Genomic DNA, 22,467 nt, shown 5'->3' on the forward strand with positions numbered 1-22,467 from the left:
GGGGGGGGTGCATTACTTTTTAGAATAAAATATGTTTAAAATATAGAATATTTTAGTTTTTTGGCCGCCATCTTCTGACCATCATGATTTTTTTCTTTTCCCACCAATGTGGCAGCGCGTGGCTCGCTTTTTGCAGAATGACCTGTGGTTTCTATTGGTCCAATTTGGGGCACATACAATCATCGCTTTCTATTCCATTTTTTTCTTGGGGACGGGATGTCCAAGAAAAGTACAAACCTGGCGTTACGTTTTCCTTTTCAGACTGCGTTCGCCTTACAGGATAAATTATGTTTCATTGTAATAGATCAGATGTTGATGACCGCAGTGATAGCAAAGATGTTTTTTTTTTCCTTTTTTATTTAAAAATGTTGGATTTTTTTTAAACCTTTAATATTATTAATTTTTTTGAGTAAAGCTTTTTTTACTTATTTTTTTCATCCCCCACACAGGACTTGAACTTGCGATTGTTTGACAGTTTGTAGTATATTGTATTTCCACAGGGATCCTATTAAGCCGTGCCACAGGCCACAGGTACGTCTTACTAGGCAGTTATACATGGCAGTCCTGGAGACTTTCACAAGACTCCAAGCTGCCACAACACCTAAATGGCATCCTAAGAGGGCCTTTAGGCCATTAAAATGTCACTGTCAGAATTGACAGCAATACTTAAAGGGTTAACAGCCATAAGCAGCATTATCTACATTCATGGCTGCTGTGGTCAGATGCCAGCTGTCATAGACATCCAACACCCATTGTGTATGGAGCAGGCTTGGCTCCTAATAGAATGGCCACACATATTCACCAAAGATGGCGGATGTCGCTAAGGGGTTAATGAAAGGGGAATCAGTACATGTCAGTCAATTGGTGGTTGCAATGGGAACCTCCTGCAAAAGTGATCTGTAACGGACAGAGGTAAGGCATGTCTATGCAGCGCTGCTTGTCATCACAATGTAACGGTAATCATCATTTTGAGTCTTCATGCCCTTCTCTTATGTCCTCCTCCAGCATGCGGTGGACTTCTGAGGGACTCCGAAGGATCACTGAGTTCTCCAAATTACCCCTTCCGCTACCCCGCAAATTGTCGCTGTTCCTGGATGCTGGAGGCAGGTGAGGGACGGCTTGTCCAGCTGAAGGTCACGGTCTTAGATGTGGGACATTATGGATTTTGCCTCTTTGATTGGTTGGAGCTTAGAGATGAAAATACGTCACGCAGGTAGAATTCTCAATGCGCGGCTTTTATCAGGAGATGATGGTCTATAGATGATGTTACCGGTGATGCCCCCTGCTATGATTGCAGATTCTGCGGTTCCGTGGCTCCCACCACTTTTATTTCCAGCTCCAGTTGGTTGCAGGTTCAGTTTGTATCTGATGATCACACCGGTGGCACGGGCTTTCTGGCTAAATATCGAATGGTGGAAGCCACTCAGGGTAGGTAAGTCTGCGTCCTGCTTGTAAAGATTTATAGGTTGTCCACCTTCAGGGATCTTCTCTTTCGGCAGGGAGCTGTTCTTGGGACGAGTTCTTATGTGATGGAAGACGCTGTCTCTTGCTTCCTTCCTTGTGTGATGGAATTCCAGATTGTGCTGACCGGAAAGATGAAGCGAACTGCAGCCAGAGGCACTGGGGTATGTCTGCCGGACGTAACGCCATCATAAATTATCTGAAGGCCTTATACAGTATGTGATGATAACCACGGACAAGTGTCTGAAAATATAATGTGCTCCAGAGATGACAATGTCAGTAAGTGATGGGACATCTACGGGGACTACCAGTGTGGAGTGAACCAAAACAGTAAAAACATCTTCGGGTAAAACTTTAGCAAAGTTTGGTTCAGCATTAACTCAAACCTGAACAAGTTTTCTTGCCCAAACCTCCTTCTCCTCTTTCTCCTCTTTCTCCTCCTCCTCCTCCTTCTCCTTCTTTCCTTCACTTCTTTCTTTTGTTCTTTCTCTTCTTTTTCCACCTCATCTTCTTCTTTCTCTTCTTTTTCTCTTTCTTCTGCTTTCTCCTCTTGTCTTCGTCCTCTTCCTCCTTTTTCTCCTTTTCTTCTTTCTCCTCTTTTTCTTCTTCTTTTTCCTCTTTCTCTTCTTCTTCTTCCCCCTCTTTTTCTTTTTCTTTCTCCTCTTTTTCTTCTTCTTTTTCTTTCTCTGCTTTTTCTTCCTAGCCTTTTTCTTCTTTAAAAGAAGGGAAAAGAAGAAGAAGGAACAATTCTTCTTACTCTTCATTTTCATTAACTTTGCCTTAAACACAGCTCAGAAGTACCTGATACACTCCCAGATCGTGTTCTACACCAGTTCAGGGGTATTGGTGAAACTGGAGTTCAGTTCAAACTAATTCAGACTGACCATTTTGCCCAAATTCACGAATCGGCAGAACAGAAGTTTTGAAAAGTTCACTCCTCACTAGTGTCCAGGAACTGGGATGTCAGAGGCGGTCAGGACAAGAACTGGCTGAAGGGAGAATTCAGTCAATATGATGTGTTGATTATAGATCTATAAGGGAAACCGTCATTGGCGCAGTCTGCGGTCTCATGTATTTCCAGAATGTAGGGGCTCCATGTGGAGCACTCAAACCTCTTCAGTCCGGCTCAGAGATCTCCACATGTGTCCATCCTCACTGCGGCTTGAAGTTTGTTAGAGGCTCTATTATCTCATGATCGATACATCCAGTAAAGTTTACATGTTGTTTACGCCCTTCCCCCTTTTTGTTTTTGTCATTTGCATGTTTCCTTTCCACTTCCAATAACTCATAGCTCCTTTACTTGCCCTCCGATGTGTATTTTTCATTGGTACCATTTAAAGTACTTTATAATGTATGAGAAAGAGTTTAAACATTTCAGAATGAAGCAAAATGGAAAAAAAATGCCACTCTGAGTTTTTTAAGGGGGTTCTGTTTTTGTGGTGTTCACTGTGCAGTAAGAATGGCGTTCTCTTCATTCTGCGGGGCGGGTGGTTACAATCATACCAAATTTGTAGTACTACTTAAAAAAACACCTTAAAAAATATTTGCTCTCTGTTGCCATCGTCTGACCCCCCGAATCTTTTAGATTTCAGTCAATTCAGCTGTGTGAAGGCTGTTTTTTATGGGGTGACCTGTAGTTTTTATTAGTACCATTTTGGGGCAAATGCAACTTTTGGATCACTTTTAACCCGTTTAGGACCAGCCACAGTAAATTTTCGGCGGCTGGTCCTGGGCTTAGAGCACCACCGATAGTAAAATTACGGCGGTGCTTTAAGGAACGGGTTATCAGCTGTTAGTGACAGCTGATAACCCGGAGCAGAAGGCAGGAGGGGTTTTTAACCCTTCCTGCCTTCTGCTTCCCCGATACACATGGGGAAAGTGAAAGTAACATGTATTTTCACTATGGGAGCCTCGGGGGGTCATGTGACCTCCTGGGATTCCCTGCTACTGCAGAGCTGGAGGATCAGACTAGACCCTGGCAGCTCTGCAGGTGACTAATGTCACCACAGAGGTTGCTTTCCCCTGTAACTAGGGCTCCTATGGATGCCCCAGGTACAGTCGGAAAGTGTCAAATAAAGAAAAAAAAATATGTGAATGTCCCCCAGAGGTCTTGTATGACATCATGGGGGACACAGATAGTAAAAAACACAATTCCATACATCAATAAGACAAAATAACAATAAAACAACAATATATACATAAGAAAGAGAATAACACAAAGCAGACGCCAACAAAAACCGTCGCCGTGTGCGCCCTGTAAACCAAAACCATACATACTATATATCAAAACGTCCGAAACAAATAGAGGAACCCGCTCCCAAACTTTATTTTAGTGTAAATATAAAAATAATTTTAAAAAAAATTATAAATGTTAAAAAAAATGATTTTTTTTAGCTTCTTACCCCCAATAAAACTAAAAAACGGGAAAAAAAGTCAGTGAAAAAGATATAAAAAAAAAATAGTCCTATGTGTCACAGAAAAAAAAAACGCAGCAAAAATAATTTTGGTAGCTAAAGGAAAAAAAATAGAGCAGTAAAACCGCCACATGGGTAAAATCGCTAAAAAGTGTTTGGTCCTTAAGGTACAGAACAGCCTGGTCCTTAAGGGGTTAATTCATTTTTTTCATTGATGATCAAAAGTCACCTTGGAGCCTGAGCCTTATGGCCCATTTACACGAAGCGATGATCGCTCAAAAATCGCTCAAACGACAGTTTGAGTGACGGGTTTGAGCGATCAATTTGCATAAACTATTAAGTAGCTACTTAGTAGCTTATTAGCGTGCAGATGAAGCCTTTAGCTGAATGCAGTTAATAGCCTGAGGGCTCTTATCTGCTTTCAGCTCCATTGTTCTCCGGCAGGTTAAGTAGCTGAAACAATGCTATCAGCACAACCCACAGAGAACTCATCCTGCGGTCCTGATAAGACCACAATTAAACAATCAAGGAGCAGTGCCTGAAAAGTGCACGATGGCAGCGCATTTAGACGCAACGATTATTGCGCAAAAGATAGCTTTACTCCGAAATTTGAGGGATCATCGCTCCGTGTAAATGGGCTTTTAGTATGATTTTCCGTGGGAATACAGCCCACATGTTGGAGAAAATACATTGTAGCATCCATTTGGTCATGTGCAAATGTAATTGGGAACTATATAAAATAACAACCCCCACGTAGCGCCACCCTCATTACATATGAATGCACATGTATACAGGGGGACAGTATGATCACGGAATAACACTGTTTATGGTTTCAGATTGCGGGGGCTCACTAAGCAGTATGCAGGGATCCCTCTTCTCACCCAATCACCCGGACCGCTACCCCGGAAAAACCATCTGTCGATGGCTGATCTCTGTCCCCGATGGACTAATCATTCAAATTCAGTTCCATAATTTCAGCCTGGAATCGGAAAAGGGATGCACGTACGACTACGTGGAGGTCCATGACAGCGCTGGACTGGGGATTGCCAGTTTAATGGGCAGGTAAATAAAATGCCGAACAGCAATGGGGAACCTTCCAGCACATTGTAAAGCTAGGGGAACATAGAGACTTCAGCCGCGACAGGAGTTGCACAACCAAAAAACTACTGGAACTTCAAACTTGTACTGAAGTAAAATGGGCCACAGTGCAGTTCACAATGTGTCCTGTAGGTCACAGGTCGCAAAAAATCCATCGAGGTTAGACTTTTTGCAATCTGCATTTATGGCAAACTCTGAGTCGACCCCATTCACTTCAGTGTGGGTGGGAGGTTGCAGGGCTACACGGAGATTTTTGGGTGCGAAATTCCTAATAGGCCAAAAGTCACAGTGCAGCCCTAGCCTTGCACTAAATTTGGGGTAGGAGCAATGACTTCAAAGAGCAGCTACAAAAATCATCTCTCACTCTGGAGGACCCAGTGTAATGCTTTGTTTCCCCTGTGGGGGAGCTGCAGGGAAACTGAAGACTTGCTAACGTCTCCCACAGATTATAGCTGATCACTGGGGGTCTTTGTAACAATTGACTTTTAAATCTGCACTCTAATATTTTTTAGGTTCTGTGGGTCTGACATCCCACCTCCCCTCACTTCCTCTGGAGCACAAATGACTGTTTTGTTTGTAGCAGATGAAGAAATATCAGACATTGGATTCTATGCTACATATAAAGCTTTCAATGCCACAGAAAGTAAGTGACTTCTCATATAACAGCCGGGGTGTCGGGTCAATGAGTCTTTACGTTAGATTAGGTAGCACGCCCGCAATCTTGGGATACATACGCTTCCATCGTTCCTTCACTCTCTAAATTCCATCATTTGCTCGCTCATGTCACCTGCTCCTCAAACATCTCCAGAATCCAACCTTTTCTTACTCTGGAAACTCCTATTGCTGCCTTGATCAATTCTTGACACCGATGCCTCCACCGTGTGCCAGTCCCTACACCGATGCCTCCACCGTGTGCCAGTCCCTACACTGATGCCTCCACTCTGTGCCAGTCCTTACACTTATGTATCTACCCTGTACAAGTCTCTGCACTGATGCCTCTACGCTATGCCAGTCACTACACTGATGCCTCCATCCTGTGCTAATCCTTGCACCGATGTCTCCACCCTGTGCCAGTCTGTACACCGATGTCTCTACCTTGATGTGTCCACCCTGTGCCAGTCCCTACTCTGATGTCTCCACCCTGCGTCAGTTCCTACACTGATGCCTCCACCCTGTGCCAGTCACTACACCGATGCCTCTACTCCTGTATCAGTCATTATACTGATGTCTCCATCCTGTGCCAGTTACTGCAGTCCTAATCTATCCCCTAATCTATCTGTACTCTGTTTCTCCCTCTTCTACATTCTCTCTGAGAACCTGATCTCTGTATCCCCTCACACACCCCATATCTGTACATGATGAGCTGGCCGTACAGCTTTATGCATACTACCCAATATATATATATATATATATATAAGATGGCCGATGTATTGGCTCAGAGTGGGGTATCTTGGAGTGGTGTGTGCCCATCTCATGTAGTCTGTTTTTTGCAACTTTGTACGTATATTTGTTAGTCTATGTTCTGTGTTGGTGCTAACAATCTTGGTGGTGGTAAGTCTGTCTCCTCTAACTTCTTGTGTTAGGCGTGATGGGAGGGGTAGACAAGCTAGGAGGCAGAGTCTAGAGAGTGAGGAGAGTAGAGATGTAGTCGGTGGAGGAGGACGTGTGAGTGTGAGGCTTCTGCCTGGGCAGAGCCCTGGGCCTATCTCATTTGCCATGGGATACATCCCCTCCGGGGACTGAAGCTAAGGGTTGGGATCCTGCTTGAGGAGTTGGTGGCCATGATTGCACGTTCGCTGCTAATCTACTGGGTCAAGGGACAAGTTAAGCGTAAGGCAAGAGTTTACTGAGAGTGCCGTAGCAGTCAAAGGGAAGACAGAACAAGCAATGGAACAGTGAGCTGTAGGTGTTCCTCTTCGTGTCAGGAGTGTACCTGCTGAGAATGTTCATGAGATAACTGAGATTGATGATGTCTGAATGAAGGGAGAGATAATGTTCCAGGAGGGTTTTACCTAAAGACTGACAAAGTGTTTTGCACTTGGAAAATCAAAGTCGAAATTGTGAGTAAAGAAAACCGTGTACTTCCGGTTTAAAGCTATCCTTTAACTGTGGACTCTTTATTTGATACGGGTGAAGGCTCACCTGGGAAGAGGCACTGGCGTCACGTGACAAGTAACGGACTGATTGACACAGTTGTTAATACGGGGCCCCAAGCAAGGTTGGGTAGGCCGCAGCTTTGGATACACCTGCAAGAGGCAGTAGAGCCACTCATAACATACCATCAGGTCTACCTCACTGTCTCGCCAGCCCAAAGGGTTGACCTGGCCTGCTACACCGGCCATTACACAGAACAAGCATTATTACCTCTGTGCCCCACTTAATAGACTGTAAGCTCTTGTCAGCAGGACCCTCACCCCCATTATTAGCTTAATGCTATATATAATAATGATTTTCTCTATTCATCGTGCAGAATATGTTGGCCCCATAGAGATAAAGATGATGATTATTTTTTGCTATGAGCCCATCTTATGTCCTGGGGTGCAGGTTGGGTGTACTTATGTTTTAAGACCAATCAACCCATTCTACCATGAACTTGTTCTCAGGTCTCTGCATGCTGGGAAATGTAGCGCAGAATACTGTCCCAAAAACCAAGCAGTAAATCAGTGGCCCATTGTGTGGCGGGGCCCTTCATTCATGGGGGGGGGGGGGTCATGTAGAATACCATTCACATACAACTGTTGTCTCGGTGTCATCAGTTTTCTTTTCTCAGATGAATGCGGCTCCGCAGAATTGAGGTGCGATGACGGGAAGTGTCTGCCATTACAGTGGGCCTGTGATGGATGGCTGGACTGTGTAGATGGAAGAGATGAGGAGGGCTGTCTGGTGGTGCCGGACCCCGAACCAGGTAATAATAGTTATTAGCAATGTCCCATCCGTATGATAACACCTGCATTGTACATCACAGCTTGCAATGCTGCTAATGACATACTGACAGCACCGGCTCCTGATGTCCTCGTCACTCAGTATTAGAGATAGTAGCAGGGAGTGGAGGACCCCCAGCAGAGGGATCGGGGGAGATCACACACAGGAGCACCCAGTGATGAACTGCCTGATGCTGCTGCCACCTTCTCCAGCACCCGGGGGAATCTCAGTCCCTTTTTGTTCAACTCGGTGGCCAGTGCTAGTAGCCAAGGTGCATTCTCTTCCTCTGCTGATAACAACATGTGGAGGCTAAGAAGGAAAGACACAAGTGCACGTCATACTTGTTCTTTCCCTCTGTGTATTTAGTCCCCACTGAGTGTTCCTCTGCTCTGATGACTGCTCCTCCACTCTGCTGACTTATCTTCCGTTCTGCTGACTGCTCCTCCACTCTGCTGACTTCTCTTCCGTTCTGCTGACTGCTTTTCTGCTCTGCTGACTGCTTTTCTGCTCTGCTGACTGCTTCTCCGCTCTGCTGACTGCTCCTCTGCTCTGCTGACTGCTCTTCTGTTCTGCTGACTGCTCTTCCGTTCTGCTGACTGCTCTTCCGTTCTACTGACTTCTCCTCCGTTCTGCTGACTGCTTCTCCGCTCTGCTGACATCTCCTCCGTTCTGCTGACTGCTCCTCCACTCTGCTGACTTCTCTTCTGTTCTGCTGACTGCTTTTCTGCTCTGCTGACTGCTTTTCTGCTCTGCTGACTGCTTCTCCGCTCTGCTGACTGCTCCTCTGCTCTGCTGACTGCTCTTCTGCTCTGCTGACTGCTCTTCCGTTCTGCTGACTGCTCTTCCGTTCTGCTGACTGCTCTTCCGTTCTGCTAACTGCTCTTCCGTTCTGCTGACTGCTCTTCCGTTCTGCTGACTGCTCTTCCGTTCTGCTGACTTCTCCTCCGTTCTGCTGACTTCTCCTCCGTTCTGCTGACTGCTTCTCCGCTCTGCTGACTGCTCCTCTGCTCTGCTGACTGCTCTTCCATTCTGCTGACTGTTCCTCTGCTCTGCTGACTGCTCTTCTGTTCTGCTGACTGCCCCTCTACTCTGCGGACTTCTCTTACGTTCTGCTAACTGCTTCTCCGCTCTGCTGACTGCTCCTCTGCTCTGCTGACTGCTCTTCCGTTCTGCTGACTGTTCCTCTGCTCTGCTGACTGCTCTTCCATTCTGCTGACTGACTGCTCTTCCATTCTGCTGACTGACTGCTCTTCCATTCTGCTGACTGACTGCTCCTCTGCTCTGCTGACTGACTGCTCCTTTCCTCTGCTGACTGACTGCTCCTCTGCTCTGCTGACTGACTGCTCCTCTGCTCTGCTGACTGACTGCATCTCTGCTCTGCTGATTGACTGCATCTCTGCTCTGCTGACTGATTGCTCCTCTGCTCTGCTGACTGCTCTTCTGCTCTGCTGACTGACTGCTCCTCTACTCTGCTGACTGACTGCTCCTCTGCTGACTGACTGCTCCGCTGACTGACTGTTCCTCTACTCTGATGACTGACTGCTCCTCTGCTCTGCTGACTGATTGCTCCTCTGCTCTGCTGACTGACTGCTCCTCTGCTCTGCTGACTGACTGCTCCTCTGCTCTGCTGACTGACTGCTCCTCTGCTCTGCTGACTGACTGCTCCTCTGCTCTGCTGACTGATTGCTCCTCTGCTCTGCTGACTGATTGCTGCTCTGCTCTGCTGACTGATTGCTGCTCTGCTCTGCTGACTGATTGCTCCTCTGCTCTGCTGACTGGTTGCTCCTCTGCTCTGCTGACTGACTGCTCCTCCACTCTGCTGACTGACTACTCCTGCTCTGCTGACTGACTGCTCCTCTGCTGACTGTCTGCTCCTCTGCTCTGCTCTACTGACTGCTCCTCTGCTCTGCTGACTGTCTGGTCCTCTACTCAACTGACTGTCTGCTCCTCTGCTCTACTGACTGCTCCTCTACTCTGCTGACTGACTGTTCCTCTACTCTGCTGGCTGCACCTTTGCTCTGCTGACTAACTCCTCCTCTACTCTGCTGACTGCCCCTCTACTCTGCTGACTGAATGCTCCTCCGCTGTGATCATAGAATGCTAGAATGATAGAGTTGGAAGGGACCTCCGGGGTCATCGAGTCCAACCCCCTGCTCAGTGCAGGATCACTAAATCATCCCAGACAGATAATTGTCCTTTGTTTGAAGACTTCCATTGAAGGAGAACTCTCCTCCTCCCGTGGTAACCTGTTCCACTCATTGATCACCCTCACTATCAAAAAGTTTTTCCTAATACCCGCCGTATTGTTCCGTGTATAAGATGCATTTTTTTGCCTGTTTCTTCAGGTTACAAGTCAACCTGTGTCCTATTTATGGGGGGCTGGCTCAGGAGGTGTCTAATACTTACCTAGCAGCCGGCGTTCAGGTCCCTCGCCATGGCTTGCAGTGCTTCACACCAACAGAGCAGTTCTTGCTGGAAGTGGGACTTGAATACCCCGCCTCCAGCAAGCTAATGCTCTGATTGGTTAATCCAGCGCCGTGTCAGCCAATGAAAGCCGGTGCTGGATTAACCAATCACAGCCATTCAAAGATGACCCATGTCTACGCGAATGTCTACATAGCAGCACAAAATATACTTAAATGGTGCAAAATGTTTAATAAGGATATTATTAAAATTGCTTTTTTTTAATTGAGCAATAATGACTGCAAAAGTGTTAATACCCTGTAATCTGAGTGTCATCTAGACTGAGTGACCGTTTTATTAGACCCCCATCTAGTAGACTTCTGTGGCCCTCAGAACAGTAGCAATTTGTCGTGGTGTAGATTCCACTTGGTGATGAAATCCTCCTGCAGGAATATCGGCCCCTGCGGACAGGTAACTTCTTGTAGTCCCTGCAGATTAGATGGCGGTGCTGACATGTTCTGACCGGCTGACAGGAAGGAGTCAGCGATTCATGCTGCTTGCACCAAATTCTGCCCTCCCATCAGCAACAGAAATCTGGACCCATCTGACCAGGAGATGTTTTTCCGCTGCTCAGTGATACAAGTTTTGCGCTCTTTTGCCCGCTGGAGTCTTTCTGTTTCTCTTAGAGACAATGGAGCTGGAACTTGTTGCCCGCTGTTATAGCCCATCTGTGTGGAGGAACGGCGAGTTGTGCGTTCGGACACGTTAGTTGGAGCTCCAGCATTGTATTCAGCTGACTGTGCAGCCTGTTGGTCAGAACGATTCCTGACATCCTCCTCCGACCCCTTTCAGTGATGAGTTGTTTCCACAGGATCCCCTTCCGCTGGATGTTTCCCTCAATCGCGCCATTCTTTGTATACTCTCCACACCATTACATGAGAAACCCCCCTGCGGTTGGCAGTGAGCCCCCGTCTAGTCTAGCACCGATGACCGGCCTCGTTGGAAGTCGCTCCGATCGCTGGATTTTCCCATCTAATGTGGATTCACACTGAAACTGATCCACAGAAAACTTGTCATGTGATTTTATGCCGCACTCCGAGGTCACAGGGATAATTACCATACAGGGGGCGCCAATTGTGAGACGGCGGGGGGGGGGGGGGGGGGCTAATAAAGGACCGAGGGGTCTAATAAAAGGCCATTCAGTGTATGTCCTATATTGCAGCTTTGAGGCATTTTTCGGGTAACCACTTCCTTCCTCTTTGTCTCCGCAGAGAACCCCTGCCAGCCGCTGACCGTCCCTCTGTGCCAGGGCTTGTCTTACTCTCTCACCGTGTTTCCCAACCCCTGGACTTCTGTCCTTGAGCAGCCGGCTGTCAGTGCGCAGGCGAGAGGATACGAGGTAGCGTCATATTACCGTCTTGTAACAGATCTGTAGATCGCGTCATTCAAACGATTGTAGTTCCTATTTCTCCTGACCGTTCCCAGCTTCAGTCCAGGATACAATGGCGCACCTGATCGGTACGTCGGGGTTTCGTTAATTCTTCTTTTTGGAACTTTAACTGGAAACACAACTTTGAAGTTTAATGCAGCAGAACGCGCTGGAGACGCCGCTGACTGACGCCGCGGAGCAGCCGGAACAAAATGTCTCTAAGTTACACTTCAGCTCCTTTATTTCCACGTTCTACAGTTATATGAAACGCTTTCTGTCTGGAGGCGCGGAATGGATGACATCGACTGTAGAGAGCTGCAGGAATCGCGCAGACCCGCACCCTTACGGGACCGCTGATCTCATTGGGCGCGATCTTCTCGTTTGTAGCACCTGTGTCATATCTCTCCTTCCTCCTGCACCATTAACCCCTCAGTGACCGGCCTATTTTGTTCCATTAGGGTCCAGGCGATTTTCACTGTCGCACTGTAAGAGCCGTAACTTGTCGTTAGCCGTATGAGGGCTCGTTATTGGTGGGATGAGTTGTACTTCGGGGTCCATGAGATTAAAAAAAAACAGAAATTCCACCTTTTGTTCTTTTGAGGTTTGTTTTTACAGCGTTCACCATTTGGTAAAAATAGCCTGATAGCGTCCTTATCTGATCGGCGCGGTCAACCACTTTGTTTGTTTGTTTTTTTATTTATTTTTTTGTGCATCGCCGCATTCTAAGACCCACAACATTTTTTTTCCCAGCAATGGAGCTCTGTGAGAACTTGTTTTCAGGGGAAGAGTTGTAATTTTTTTTTGGTCTAATTTTGAGGTACACAGGACTTTTGGTGGCATTTGTTTGCGTTTTTTGGGAAGTGAACAAAAGAAAAATAGCAACTCTGGCCTTACTTTTTAAAATTATTTTTACATGCGGTTCAATAACAACACATACAAGGCGGGTGCCGGCCGTCTGTGACATCCGCCTGCAGCTGCTGCTGCAATCGGCGCTAATGCTGGTCACGGCTGTTAACCCTCTTAATGCCCAGTTCGTTCAGGTTGAGGATGCCCGTTCAGTTGCCATGGCAGCCAGGGGCCTTGTTAAAGCCCCCAGAACAGCCATGAATAAAGGCCTATGAAGGTCAGCCTGTGGCACACCTTCATAGACTGAACGGCGGTATAATATAAGACTATGGTATTACGGTATACTGTATGAGGGATCAAACTATCACAAGTAAAAATAAGTTAAAAAAGTTGTTTTTTAATTATAGGAAAAAATTTAAAAAGTTAAAAAAAACCTTACCCCACATTAAAACATAAATAAATAAAAAGCACATTTGGTATTGCTGCAATCCGTCAAAGAACGATCTATGGAAGCAACGTGTTATTCCCCCCGCGCCATGAACATTGTCAGAAAAAATAAATAAACAACACCAGAGTGGCGCATTTTTGGTCACACCATAAAAAGCAATCAAAAAGTCACATGAACTCCAAAATAGTGGCCAACAGAAACTGAGAAAGTCTCGCAAAAAAAACAGCCCTCAGACGACCACAGGGGCGGAAAACGAAAAAACTTATGGTGGTTAAAGTAGTACAGCAAAAAAAACTATATGAATTTGGTATCGCCATAATGGTACCGCCCCGCGGTGTAAGGTATGATGTCAGCTGCAATGTGGGCGCCGCAGAAACAAACAAGAACCTCTAAAAGAATATTTAGTGTTTTTTTTCACCTTTTCACTCTTTAAAGGTTTTCCGGTACATTATGTGATATATTATTGGTGTCACTGAAAAACAACTCATCCCACAAAAACAACAAGCCCTCCGACAGCTGTGTGGATGGAAAAGTAAAATGTTAAGATTTTTTGAAAGTGAGGAGGAAAAACCAAAAATGAAAAAAAAGGGCCGCATCATTAAAGGGTTAATGCATTCCGATAACATTCTTCGCCGCGGTTTATCTGCGCTATCCGTAGCTTTGCAATTAGAGAACTTTTTAAAGGCTCAAGGCAGCCCAGTTAGACTCGGCCACATCTGCACATGATGGGTTAAATGTCAAGTTAAAGTTTGCTGCCTCTGTCAGAGAGCGGATCTCTCCAATGTCATTGGGGTAAAGAGATTGTCGCTTCATTTCTATAAATCTGCCGGAAATGAACCTTTACAGATAAGGGACATCTCAGCGGACGTGTTTACTTCTGGCCATCTGACAGCAGGGGTCACAAGGGAAGCATCTGCCACGCAGTCCTGAGACCGGCCACATTGCTGTACAGCAGTACTTCTCCATTCTGGATGAAGTGTAGGGTGCCTCCTAAATGCCGCTGATTCAGCAGGAGAGTCGCAGTCGGTTGGTCTGCAGAGGTGCTGTTATGTAACATGGTGCCGGGGATCAGGCTGGAGTCCCCCGGGGCCGCCGGAGAGGGTTGAGTACAGCATTGGTTTGCATACCGGTTTACCCAATACGATGTCACAATGCTCTGATCGACTGTGGTGGGTAATGGGATCATGAGGTGTCTCAGCCGGGGCCAGGATCAATCTGGTTGGGCTGTGACCAGACCTCTGAAATAGACACGGGGCCAATGCGGCCGTTCCCATCTATCAGTAATAACTGACACCGTTATCAGACCGCCTCTATGCCAGGAATAACAGTTCAACTTTATTGTAACGGTGCAACAAGCACAACAGGTACAAGGCTGCATACAGGCCGACTAAAGTAAAGTCCCGTCACCGGGTACAAGAGCCCAAAAGTCCTTTCTCCCTTATCTGGGGACCAGTAGGCCAACATAAGCAACAGTCCATCATCGCACCAGTACTTCACAGCCCGACCTTATTTAAGAGGATTTTACAACTCTGTGTTAATCCGCTTGTAGAGGACACAGGGTGCAGCCATCTCTAATCATGTGGATGCTGCATTAATTAGCCTGTGGGGCTCTGCAATCATCCCATACTCACCCATAGGACTCAGTGCATGCTGATCTCTACCTCACTGCAGACACTACACTTTAGCTGTTCTCACTGCAGACACTACACTTTAGCTGTTCTCACTACAGACACTACACTTTAGCTGACCTCACTGCAGACATTACACTTTAGCTGTTCTCACTGCAGACACTACACTTTAGCTGTTCTCACTGCAGACACTACACTTTAGCTGACCTCACTGCAGACACTACACTTTAGCTGTTCTCACTGCAGACACTACACTTTCGTTGTTCTCACTGCAGACAATACACTTTCGTTGTTCTCACTGCAGACACTACACTTTTGTTGTTCTCACTGCAGACACTACACTTTTGTTGTTCTCACTGCAGACACTACACTTTAGTTGTTCTCACTGCAGACACTACACTTTAGTTGTTCTCACTGCAGACACTACACTTTAGTTGTTCTCACTGCAGACACTACACTTTAGTTGTTCTCACTGCAGACACTACACTTTGGTTGTTCTCACTGCAGACACTACACTTTAGCTGACCTCACTGCAGACACTACACTTTAGCTGTTCTCACTGCAGACACCAAACTTTAGCTGTTCTCACTGCAGACACTACATTTTAGCTGTCCTCACTGCAGACACCAAACTTTAGCTGTTCTCACTGCAGACACTACACTTTAGCTGTCCTCCCTGCAGACACTACACTTTAGCTGTCCTCACTGCAGACACTACACTTTAGCTGTCCTCACTGCAGACACTACCCTTTAGCTGTCCTCACTGCAGACACTAAACTTTATCTGACCTCACTGCAGACACTACACTTTAGCTGTCCTCACTGTAGCCACTACACTTTAGCTGTCCTCACTGCAGACACTACACTTTAGCTGACCTCACTGCAGACACTACACTTTAGCTGAGCTCATTACAGACACTACACTTTAGCTATCCTCACTGCAGACACTACACTTTAGCTGAGCTCACTACAGACACTGCACTTTAGCTATCCTCACTGCAGACACTGCACTTTAGCTGACCTCACTGCAGACACTACACTTTAGCTGACCTCACTGCAGACACTACACTTTAGCTGAGCTCATTACAGACAATCCACTTTAGCTATCCTCACTGCAGACACTACACTTTAGCTGACCTCACTGCAGACACTACACTTTAGCCACACTCCGCCCCCTTCTCAGATGCTGGTCCAGGGTTGTACAGAAAATCTCTGCATCCTTCTCAGCGTTACGCGTTAATATAGTATTCAGTGCTAGTGTGGTATCTCTAACTGTTTTCTACAGGTATAATGATGGGTGCCGCATAAGCAGATTCCAATTCCACTACTTTGTTGGGTTTGTGCGTTAACCAGCGAACATCTACTGATGTCGAATGAGATTCATTCATATGAAAATGCTCCCCTAGCTTCTCTCTGACAGTGGTGCCAATATCAGGATTAGCGAGTGACCCTTCACCAAGTCCCCAAGTGTACCGGATCCTGGCTGGGGGATAGAATATGATTTCTGAGGATACATGATCTGACCAGGCACAAACCACAGGAAGGGAATAGGTCAATAATAGTATGAGACCGTGAGAATCCGAGCCGCAGTGGTGCCTTTGTTAGAGGGTTGACTTCCCTCCAAGTGTCAGCTAAAGAGGAAGTAAGACATAGTTTAGTGATTGTATCTGTTTTTTGTCCCTAAGTTATGAAGTAGCGGCCGTAGAGCCAACTAAGGGATTATAGGTAAAGACTCCTCACCAGCCGGGGGTAATCTTGAGTAATGAGAATATCGCATATTGTGAGGAAGAAAGTAATAGGAGACTCCTTGGAGACACATGGTGACTAAACCAATCTCATCGTCACAGAGTTCTCCTAATAGTGTTGAGCAGCCGCCTCGATCATCTGTGATACGTAACATGTTGGGAAAATGAATTGTGGAGCGATATTGAAACTCCTCTGCTTTTTGAAAAACAACAAGATAGAGCAGTCGGTGGAATGAAGGCGTGAGTTAGAAGACTTGGGGTGGCGGTTGGGTGTGACGTGTGATTCTTGAGTACAAATTATGTCAGGTTTATATCTTTCATATTCCTTCGCTTTTGTGGGGAATTAAATCCTTTTACATTATGACCCAAAACACGAGACATGGTAACGGGGAGAGAAGAGCTAACCCAGAGAAGAGCTAACCCTGCCGACAATTCTCTCGTAATCTTACTGGATGTTACTGAAGAGGAGCCGAGGCGCTCAGATGGTGGCTCCATGGTGATGTTGGCAGATCTCAGGATCTCCTGACCCTTCAATAAGGAGCAGACAGAGTGCTCTCGAGCCTCCACCTGAAGAGAGCGAGAAGGGGAAGCCCCATCGGTACTAGTTCCGAGCTCGCTGTAGGGCCAGGGTAACTGGTCGTGGCGGCCGGCTGTGTTCTAGTGTGGAGGGGCTATAACCACAATGAGTTGAAAGCCTGTCTTTGTTCCCGGGAGAGATGAGAAGTTCCTTGCAGTACTAGGATCATGTCCCTAGGCTCAGGGTAGTGGAGCTTGAGGACAATGGGGAGGTTTGTGTTGCACAGCTTAGTCAGGGATTGGTGAATGCAATCAATACAAAAGATTCCAGGGTGGCCTGAATAAGGAAGGCTTGAAAGATATTCAGAGCTGCATCTTTAAGTGCAGTAATACATTCAGGTAGGCCTTGTATTCACAAGTTAGCCAATTCAGAGCGATTTTCCAGATCTTCTAATTTTGGGTTTTAATCTAATTCTAAGTTGTGTGATTTTTTTGCTTCAGGATCCCCAGTCCTGGTCTTATCTTCATCTCGCACATTCACGATTTCATCTGTTTGATTTTCCATTTCGTTGATTCTTTGGCCCGGCTCGGACTCAGCCGACTGAAGTTCTTGTTTGAACAGCTGTTAGATATTTTCATAGAGTTCTATAGTGTTGATACTCTGCGGGTGAGATGAATGGAGCCGTGTATCGGGAGGTGCATCTCCATGTTTGGAGAGTGGAGGAGAGGGGCTTGGGTCTGAGTTTATCATATTCGGGGAGGATTGTATATGGAATAGATCTGTGATGGTCTGGGAAGAGTTCCATGTTTTATGTTTCCTGTATTTTGGCATCCCTTTGCGTATGGGAATTGTTGGAGGGTGTTTAGTATTGTATTGTGGAGGGAAAAGGGGAGAGAGGGATATTCGTCAAAATATCACATGTCACCGTTGGGGTGGAGCATAATGCCTAGACATAGCGCCCAGACATAATGCACATAAGGCATTATGTCATTACATTCACTGCATACATATCCGGTTGGAGTGAACAGTAAATGGTTAACAAGGATAGGACCACCCAGTGGCAGTAGTAGTTTATGGCTATGCAGGCGTAATAAGGATTCCATGTATAGCAGATGCTGTTGAGCTAACTGAAAGTGATCATGTAGTGGCAGGAAGGACGTCTTCTCTGTTGTAACACTGCAGGCGTAAAGTATCAGTACAATGGAAATATAAGCCAATTCTTACATAACGTTTTTGGTCATCAGTCTCTTGAGTTGGTTGGTATCAAACCTGTTTCCAGAATTGCTCAGACCATTCCAGGAAGAGACCAGGATCATCCTCTTTGCAGAAAAATAATGCAGACCTTGAGGACAAAGGTCCTAAAAAAGTAGGGCTGGGCCCTGATAACAGTTATTAAAATGAGACCGTGACCCTTTTCATATATTCCAGGGGATGAGGAACAGTGTGGAGGCAGACCCCCAATATGCTGGGTGTAGCAAAAAGAGTATCTGAACGGAGTATCATTCCCACTGTGTAGTCTAGTCCCTGCCAAGGACAGATACACCCAGTAAGTGTGTGGCACTCCAAAGTAGCCAGAGCAGGGGGTCATATAGTCAGAGCTCCAGGACCACTATTGTATAGGTAGCATGATGGGCAGTGCACACTGGCTAGTGGCTGCCTGTAGTAGGTAAAAACTGAGAGGTGGTAGGTAAATATGCTCCAGGAAATCGTGAAGAACACAGCAGTATGTTAGTGCAGGAGGTTGGGGCCTCTGGTAATAGTCCACCTAGGCTGGGACTCATAGGCCATAGAGTGCTCCGTCTGCTGCTTATGTGGCAAATCTAAATTGGCCGCCGTGAGGGCTGGGGCCTCCCCCAGAGCCACCGAAGAACCTCCGCGAAGAGCTGCACACCTGGGTAAGGGCTCCAGGCACTTGTGCAGACATCCGCTAAAGCTGGAGAGGGCAGGCAGCACTTATTGGGGGACCTCGAATCAGCAGATCCCAGGTGGAGAGCACACCGGAGGAGGCAGCCAGGAAAGTCTTTGGCTCCCACTGGTGAGTGGGCCGTCGTACCGATCCAGAACCTCCAAGCAGGGCGAGTCACCCGTCAAAATGTTCAGCCAAGGTAGGTAGGAATAGTGTAAACCTTGGGAATTAGCAGGATGATGGGGGGTAACCAGGCACTCCTCTGAATATCTCAGTTAGATGTCCGCCAGGTAACCACGCCCCCGCAGAACACCTTTAAGTGACAATATGCCAACTTTTGTAGATATCTTTAGCTTTAATCCTAGTAGGACAACAACATTTTCTCTTGTTTTTTTCTTTGGGAGCTCTGGTTTCCTTTTACAAACTGTGATTTGAAGTCTTAAAGGGGTGGTCTCGCGAAACAAAGTGGGGTATACACTTCTGTATGGCCATATTAATGCACTTTGTAATATACATCGTGCATTAATTATGAGCCATACAGAAGTTATTCCACTTACCTGCTCCGTTGCTAGCGTCCTCGTCTCCATGGTTCCGTCTAAATTCGCCGGCAGCTTGCTTTTATAGACGCGCTTGCGCAGTCCGGTCTTCTCCTTTCAGCACGAGCCGCTTCAGTGTGCTCCCCGCTACAGCTCTTCTGCACATGCGCAGACGAGCTGTCACTGCTCGGGAGCGCGCTGGAGCGGCCATTCTGTACCTTCCTCTGTTAGAGGAAGGTGCAGAGCTGCCGAGCTGTCCGGAGAAGCCGCCCAGCTGTCCCGCCGTCCAGCTGTCCTGGTAAGTGATGGGCCGGGGGGGGCTGCCGCTGCGATGGGGGGGGGCTGTCGCTGCGCCGGGGGAACTAGCGCTGGGCCGGGAGGGGCTGTCGCTGCGCTGGGGGAACTAGCGCTGGGCCGGGGGGGGCTGTCGCTAGGCCGGGGGAACTAGCGCTGGGCCGGGGGGGGCTGTCGCTAGGCCGGGGGAACTAGCGCTGGGCCGGGGGGGGGCTGTCGCTAGGCCAGGGGAACTAGCGCTGGGCCGGGGGGGGCTGTCGCTGCGCCGGGGGGGCTGCCGCTGTGATGGGGGGGGGGGGGGGGCTGCGCCGGTTACCTGCTGCCTGGCGGTGGGTGACTGGTCGGCGGCTGCGGTGGGTCCGGTCGGCGGCTGCGGGGCGTCTGGTTGCCATGGAGACACAGCTGGCAGCGTCTCGGGAGCGCGCACGTCGGGCTGCAGCGAGCGACGGGAAAAGAGCCGGCGGCCATCTTGGGGAAACTTTTATAAGTTGCTGAAACGCTGGAACGGTAAGTACGAACCAGCTAGGAAAGTCATTTACAGGGGGGCTTAGTAATGTGTACTTAATGGGGGGGACTGGGCAAAAAAAAAAATTCACTGCTTCCTCGAGACATCTCCTTTAATGAACAGCAGCACTGAAAACGGGTGCCAACCATCCCAGATTCAGCGGGACATTCCCGGATATGTGAAGCTGTCCTGCCATCCTGGGAGGGCACGCTGAAGCGTTCATCCTTCACTAGTAATTTCTTTCATTTGCAGTAAAGCACTATGGTATACTCACACTTACAGAACCTGACAGCGCATTATGGAGGCACTATAACTAAGAGGGGCCACAGATGGGGCATTATGTCTAAGAAGGGCCACGGAGAGAACACTGTAACTAAGAGGAGCTACAGAGGGGGCACTATTATTTGATGGGGCCAAAGGTCACTATAAATAAGTGGGGCCACAGGGGGGGCACTATAGGAGGAGCCAAGCAGGGGGCACTAGAACAAAGTGGACCACTGAGGAATCACTATAACTAAAGGGATCCACAGAGGGAGCACTATAAGAAAGTGGGCCAGAATAGGGGGCACTATTACTTTGTTGGGCCATAGAGTGGTTACTATAGCTAAGTCGGCCACAGAGGGGTTGCTATAACAAATTGGAGTCACTGAAGGGCATTATTATGGTGAAGATACATAAAGGACATGGCTTAGTATAAATGGGGTGTGTCCTAATGTAAAAAAATTGCCAGGTGGGCTTTGGTTGTCCTCCTTCTCATTGTTCACAAGCTGGAAGGTATGGCACTGCATAGGACCTGTGGGGGTCCTCTGTGCTGCCCCCTGAGGAACATGTTGCTGTTTTGAATAACATTTTGAATAACATTTTGATAGATATATACACAATATAATGATATATATATATATACAATACTAGCTGATATACCCGGCTTCGCCCGAGTTAATTTGGTAGTGGTGTTTATCTGGTGTTCACACGGAAAATCTTATGAAGTCGTGGTTACTTTAGAGATACCGGAAAAACATATGTTCACCATTTTGCATAGTTCTCTGCGTTACCCAGAAAACACCATGGGGAGGTAACCATGCGACGTTTCCTTCATATAAAATGACATCAGGAAGTGAGAGAATTAAATTCCATACGTAAAATTTGGACGCTAATTCTTTTGTGCTTAGAATTGAATAATCGAGTTGGGACCTATTACTTTTCCTACTTATGACATATTCAATGCCCGTGCCAAATTTTAAGTTTCTATCACATTGGGAAGTGAGAGATTTAGATTCCGTACGTTAAATTTCGACGCTAATTCTTTTGCGCTAGAATTGAATAATCGAGTTGGGACCCAATTACTTTTCCTATTTTGCAGATAATCTATGCTTGCGCCAAAATTCATGTTTCTACGACATCGGGAAGTTGGAGAACTTTTGGCGAGTCAGTCAGTGAGGGCTTTCGTCTTGATATATATAGATGTGTGTTTTAATCGTCATTAACGCTGTTGTTTTGCTGTTTTTCCCCAACAGATACTGAAAGAATTGCCCTGTTTCCCCGTCTTGCGCCCGTTATTATGTGCCATGCTGCTTCCCAGCTGTTCACCGGATGGTGGAGCGTTGCAGCCGTGCCGCTCGGTCTGCCTGAACGCAATGGATCTATGTCTGACGCAGTTAGCGGAGCTCGGTCTGTTGTGGCCGTTTAACTGCGACCACTTACCGTCACAGAGCCAGCAGCCGGATTGTGTCATCCCCTAACGGCGTCCTCCAATGTATCCGCTCACATCTCATTAAAGTGTGCGAATATCTATTAAATGATGTACAAATCAGCGTGAGATCTGCCGGTAATCGATGCGGAGAGCCGCTTCCGGGACGTTTTGTGTTATCGGACCTCGGGACCCGCTGCGGTTCACTCATGTGACCTCGGGGTCCTTCCACATTCAGCCACGTTTCACCATTTAATTCTATTTAGGAAATGAGAAGGTTTGCCAACATTTTGCTAATCTTGCGCCGATTGATGATTCCGTCCGCGAACGTTCCTCTGTTCCTAGATGTAGCTGTAGGTTTATCTGGGGATGTTGTAATTTATGGAGTTTCCCTTTAATGAGCAAAATAAATGAAGTCCTCTGGATTGTCCTCTTCTGCCATTATGTTAGACTCAGCGTTCAGTGCGTTCCTTCCATCCGCATCTTCGAAAGCTGATAACAAGTATAACTTTCAGCAGTTGTGACCGGTGCCTAGCTTTCCTCTCACAAGCTACAAAGTCTTACAAAGTGACATACCTGCTACAATATAGCATAGGATGTACGACAACACGGATGTAGCAGTTCTCAACA

The 22,467-nt window shown here is 47.0% G+C and overlaps 1 protein-coding gene across 2 annotated transcripts in view; it reads left to right on the forward strand.

The window, feature by feature from the left end:
- Nucleotides 1-22,267, forward strand: part of MFRP (membrane frizzled-related protein) — a 51,771-nt gene extending 29,504 nt beyond the window's left edge. For both annotated transcript variants that reach the window (XM_066606097.1, XM_066606096.1), the window contains exons 6-13: nt 1,006-1,213; nt 1,298-1,428; nt 1,500-1,625; nt 4,712-4,937; nt 5,486-5,616; nt 7,744-7,878; nt 11,570-11,697; nt 21,665-22,267. In XM_066606097.1, the coding sequence (XP_066462194.1) occupies nt 1,006-1,213; nt 1,298-1,428; nt 1,500-1,625; nt 4,712-4,937; nt 5,486-5,616; nt 7,744-7,878; nt 11,570-11,697; nt 21,665-21,889 (1,310 nt within the window). In that variant the 3' untranslated portion in view covers nt 21,890-22,267. The remainder of the gene's footprint in view (nt 1-1,005; nt 1,214-1,297; nt 1,429-1,499; nt 1,626-4,711; nt 4,938-5,485; nt 5,617-7,743; nt 7,879-11,569; nt 11,698-21,664) is intronic.
- The last annotated feature ends 200 nt before the right edge of the window (nt 22,268-22,467 follow it).

Source organism: Eleutherodactylus coqui, chromosome 6, assembly GCF_035609145.1.
Source record: "Eleutherodactylus coqui strain aEleCoq1 chromosome 6, aEleCoq1.hap1, whole genome shotgun sequence".
NCBI classification, from domain to species: domain Eukaryota; kingdom Metazoa; phylum Chordata; class Amphibia; order Anura; family Eleutherodactylidae; genus Eleutherodactylus; species Eleutherodactylus coqui.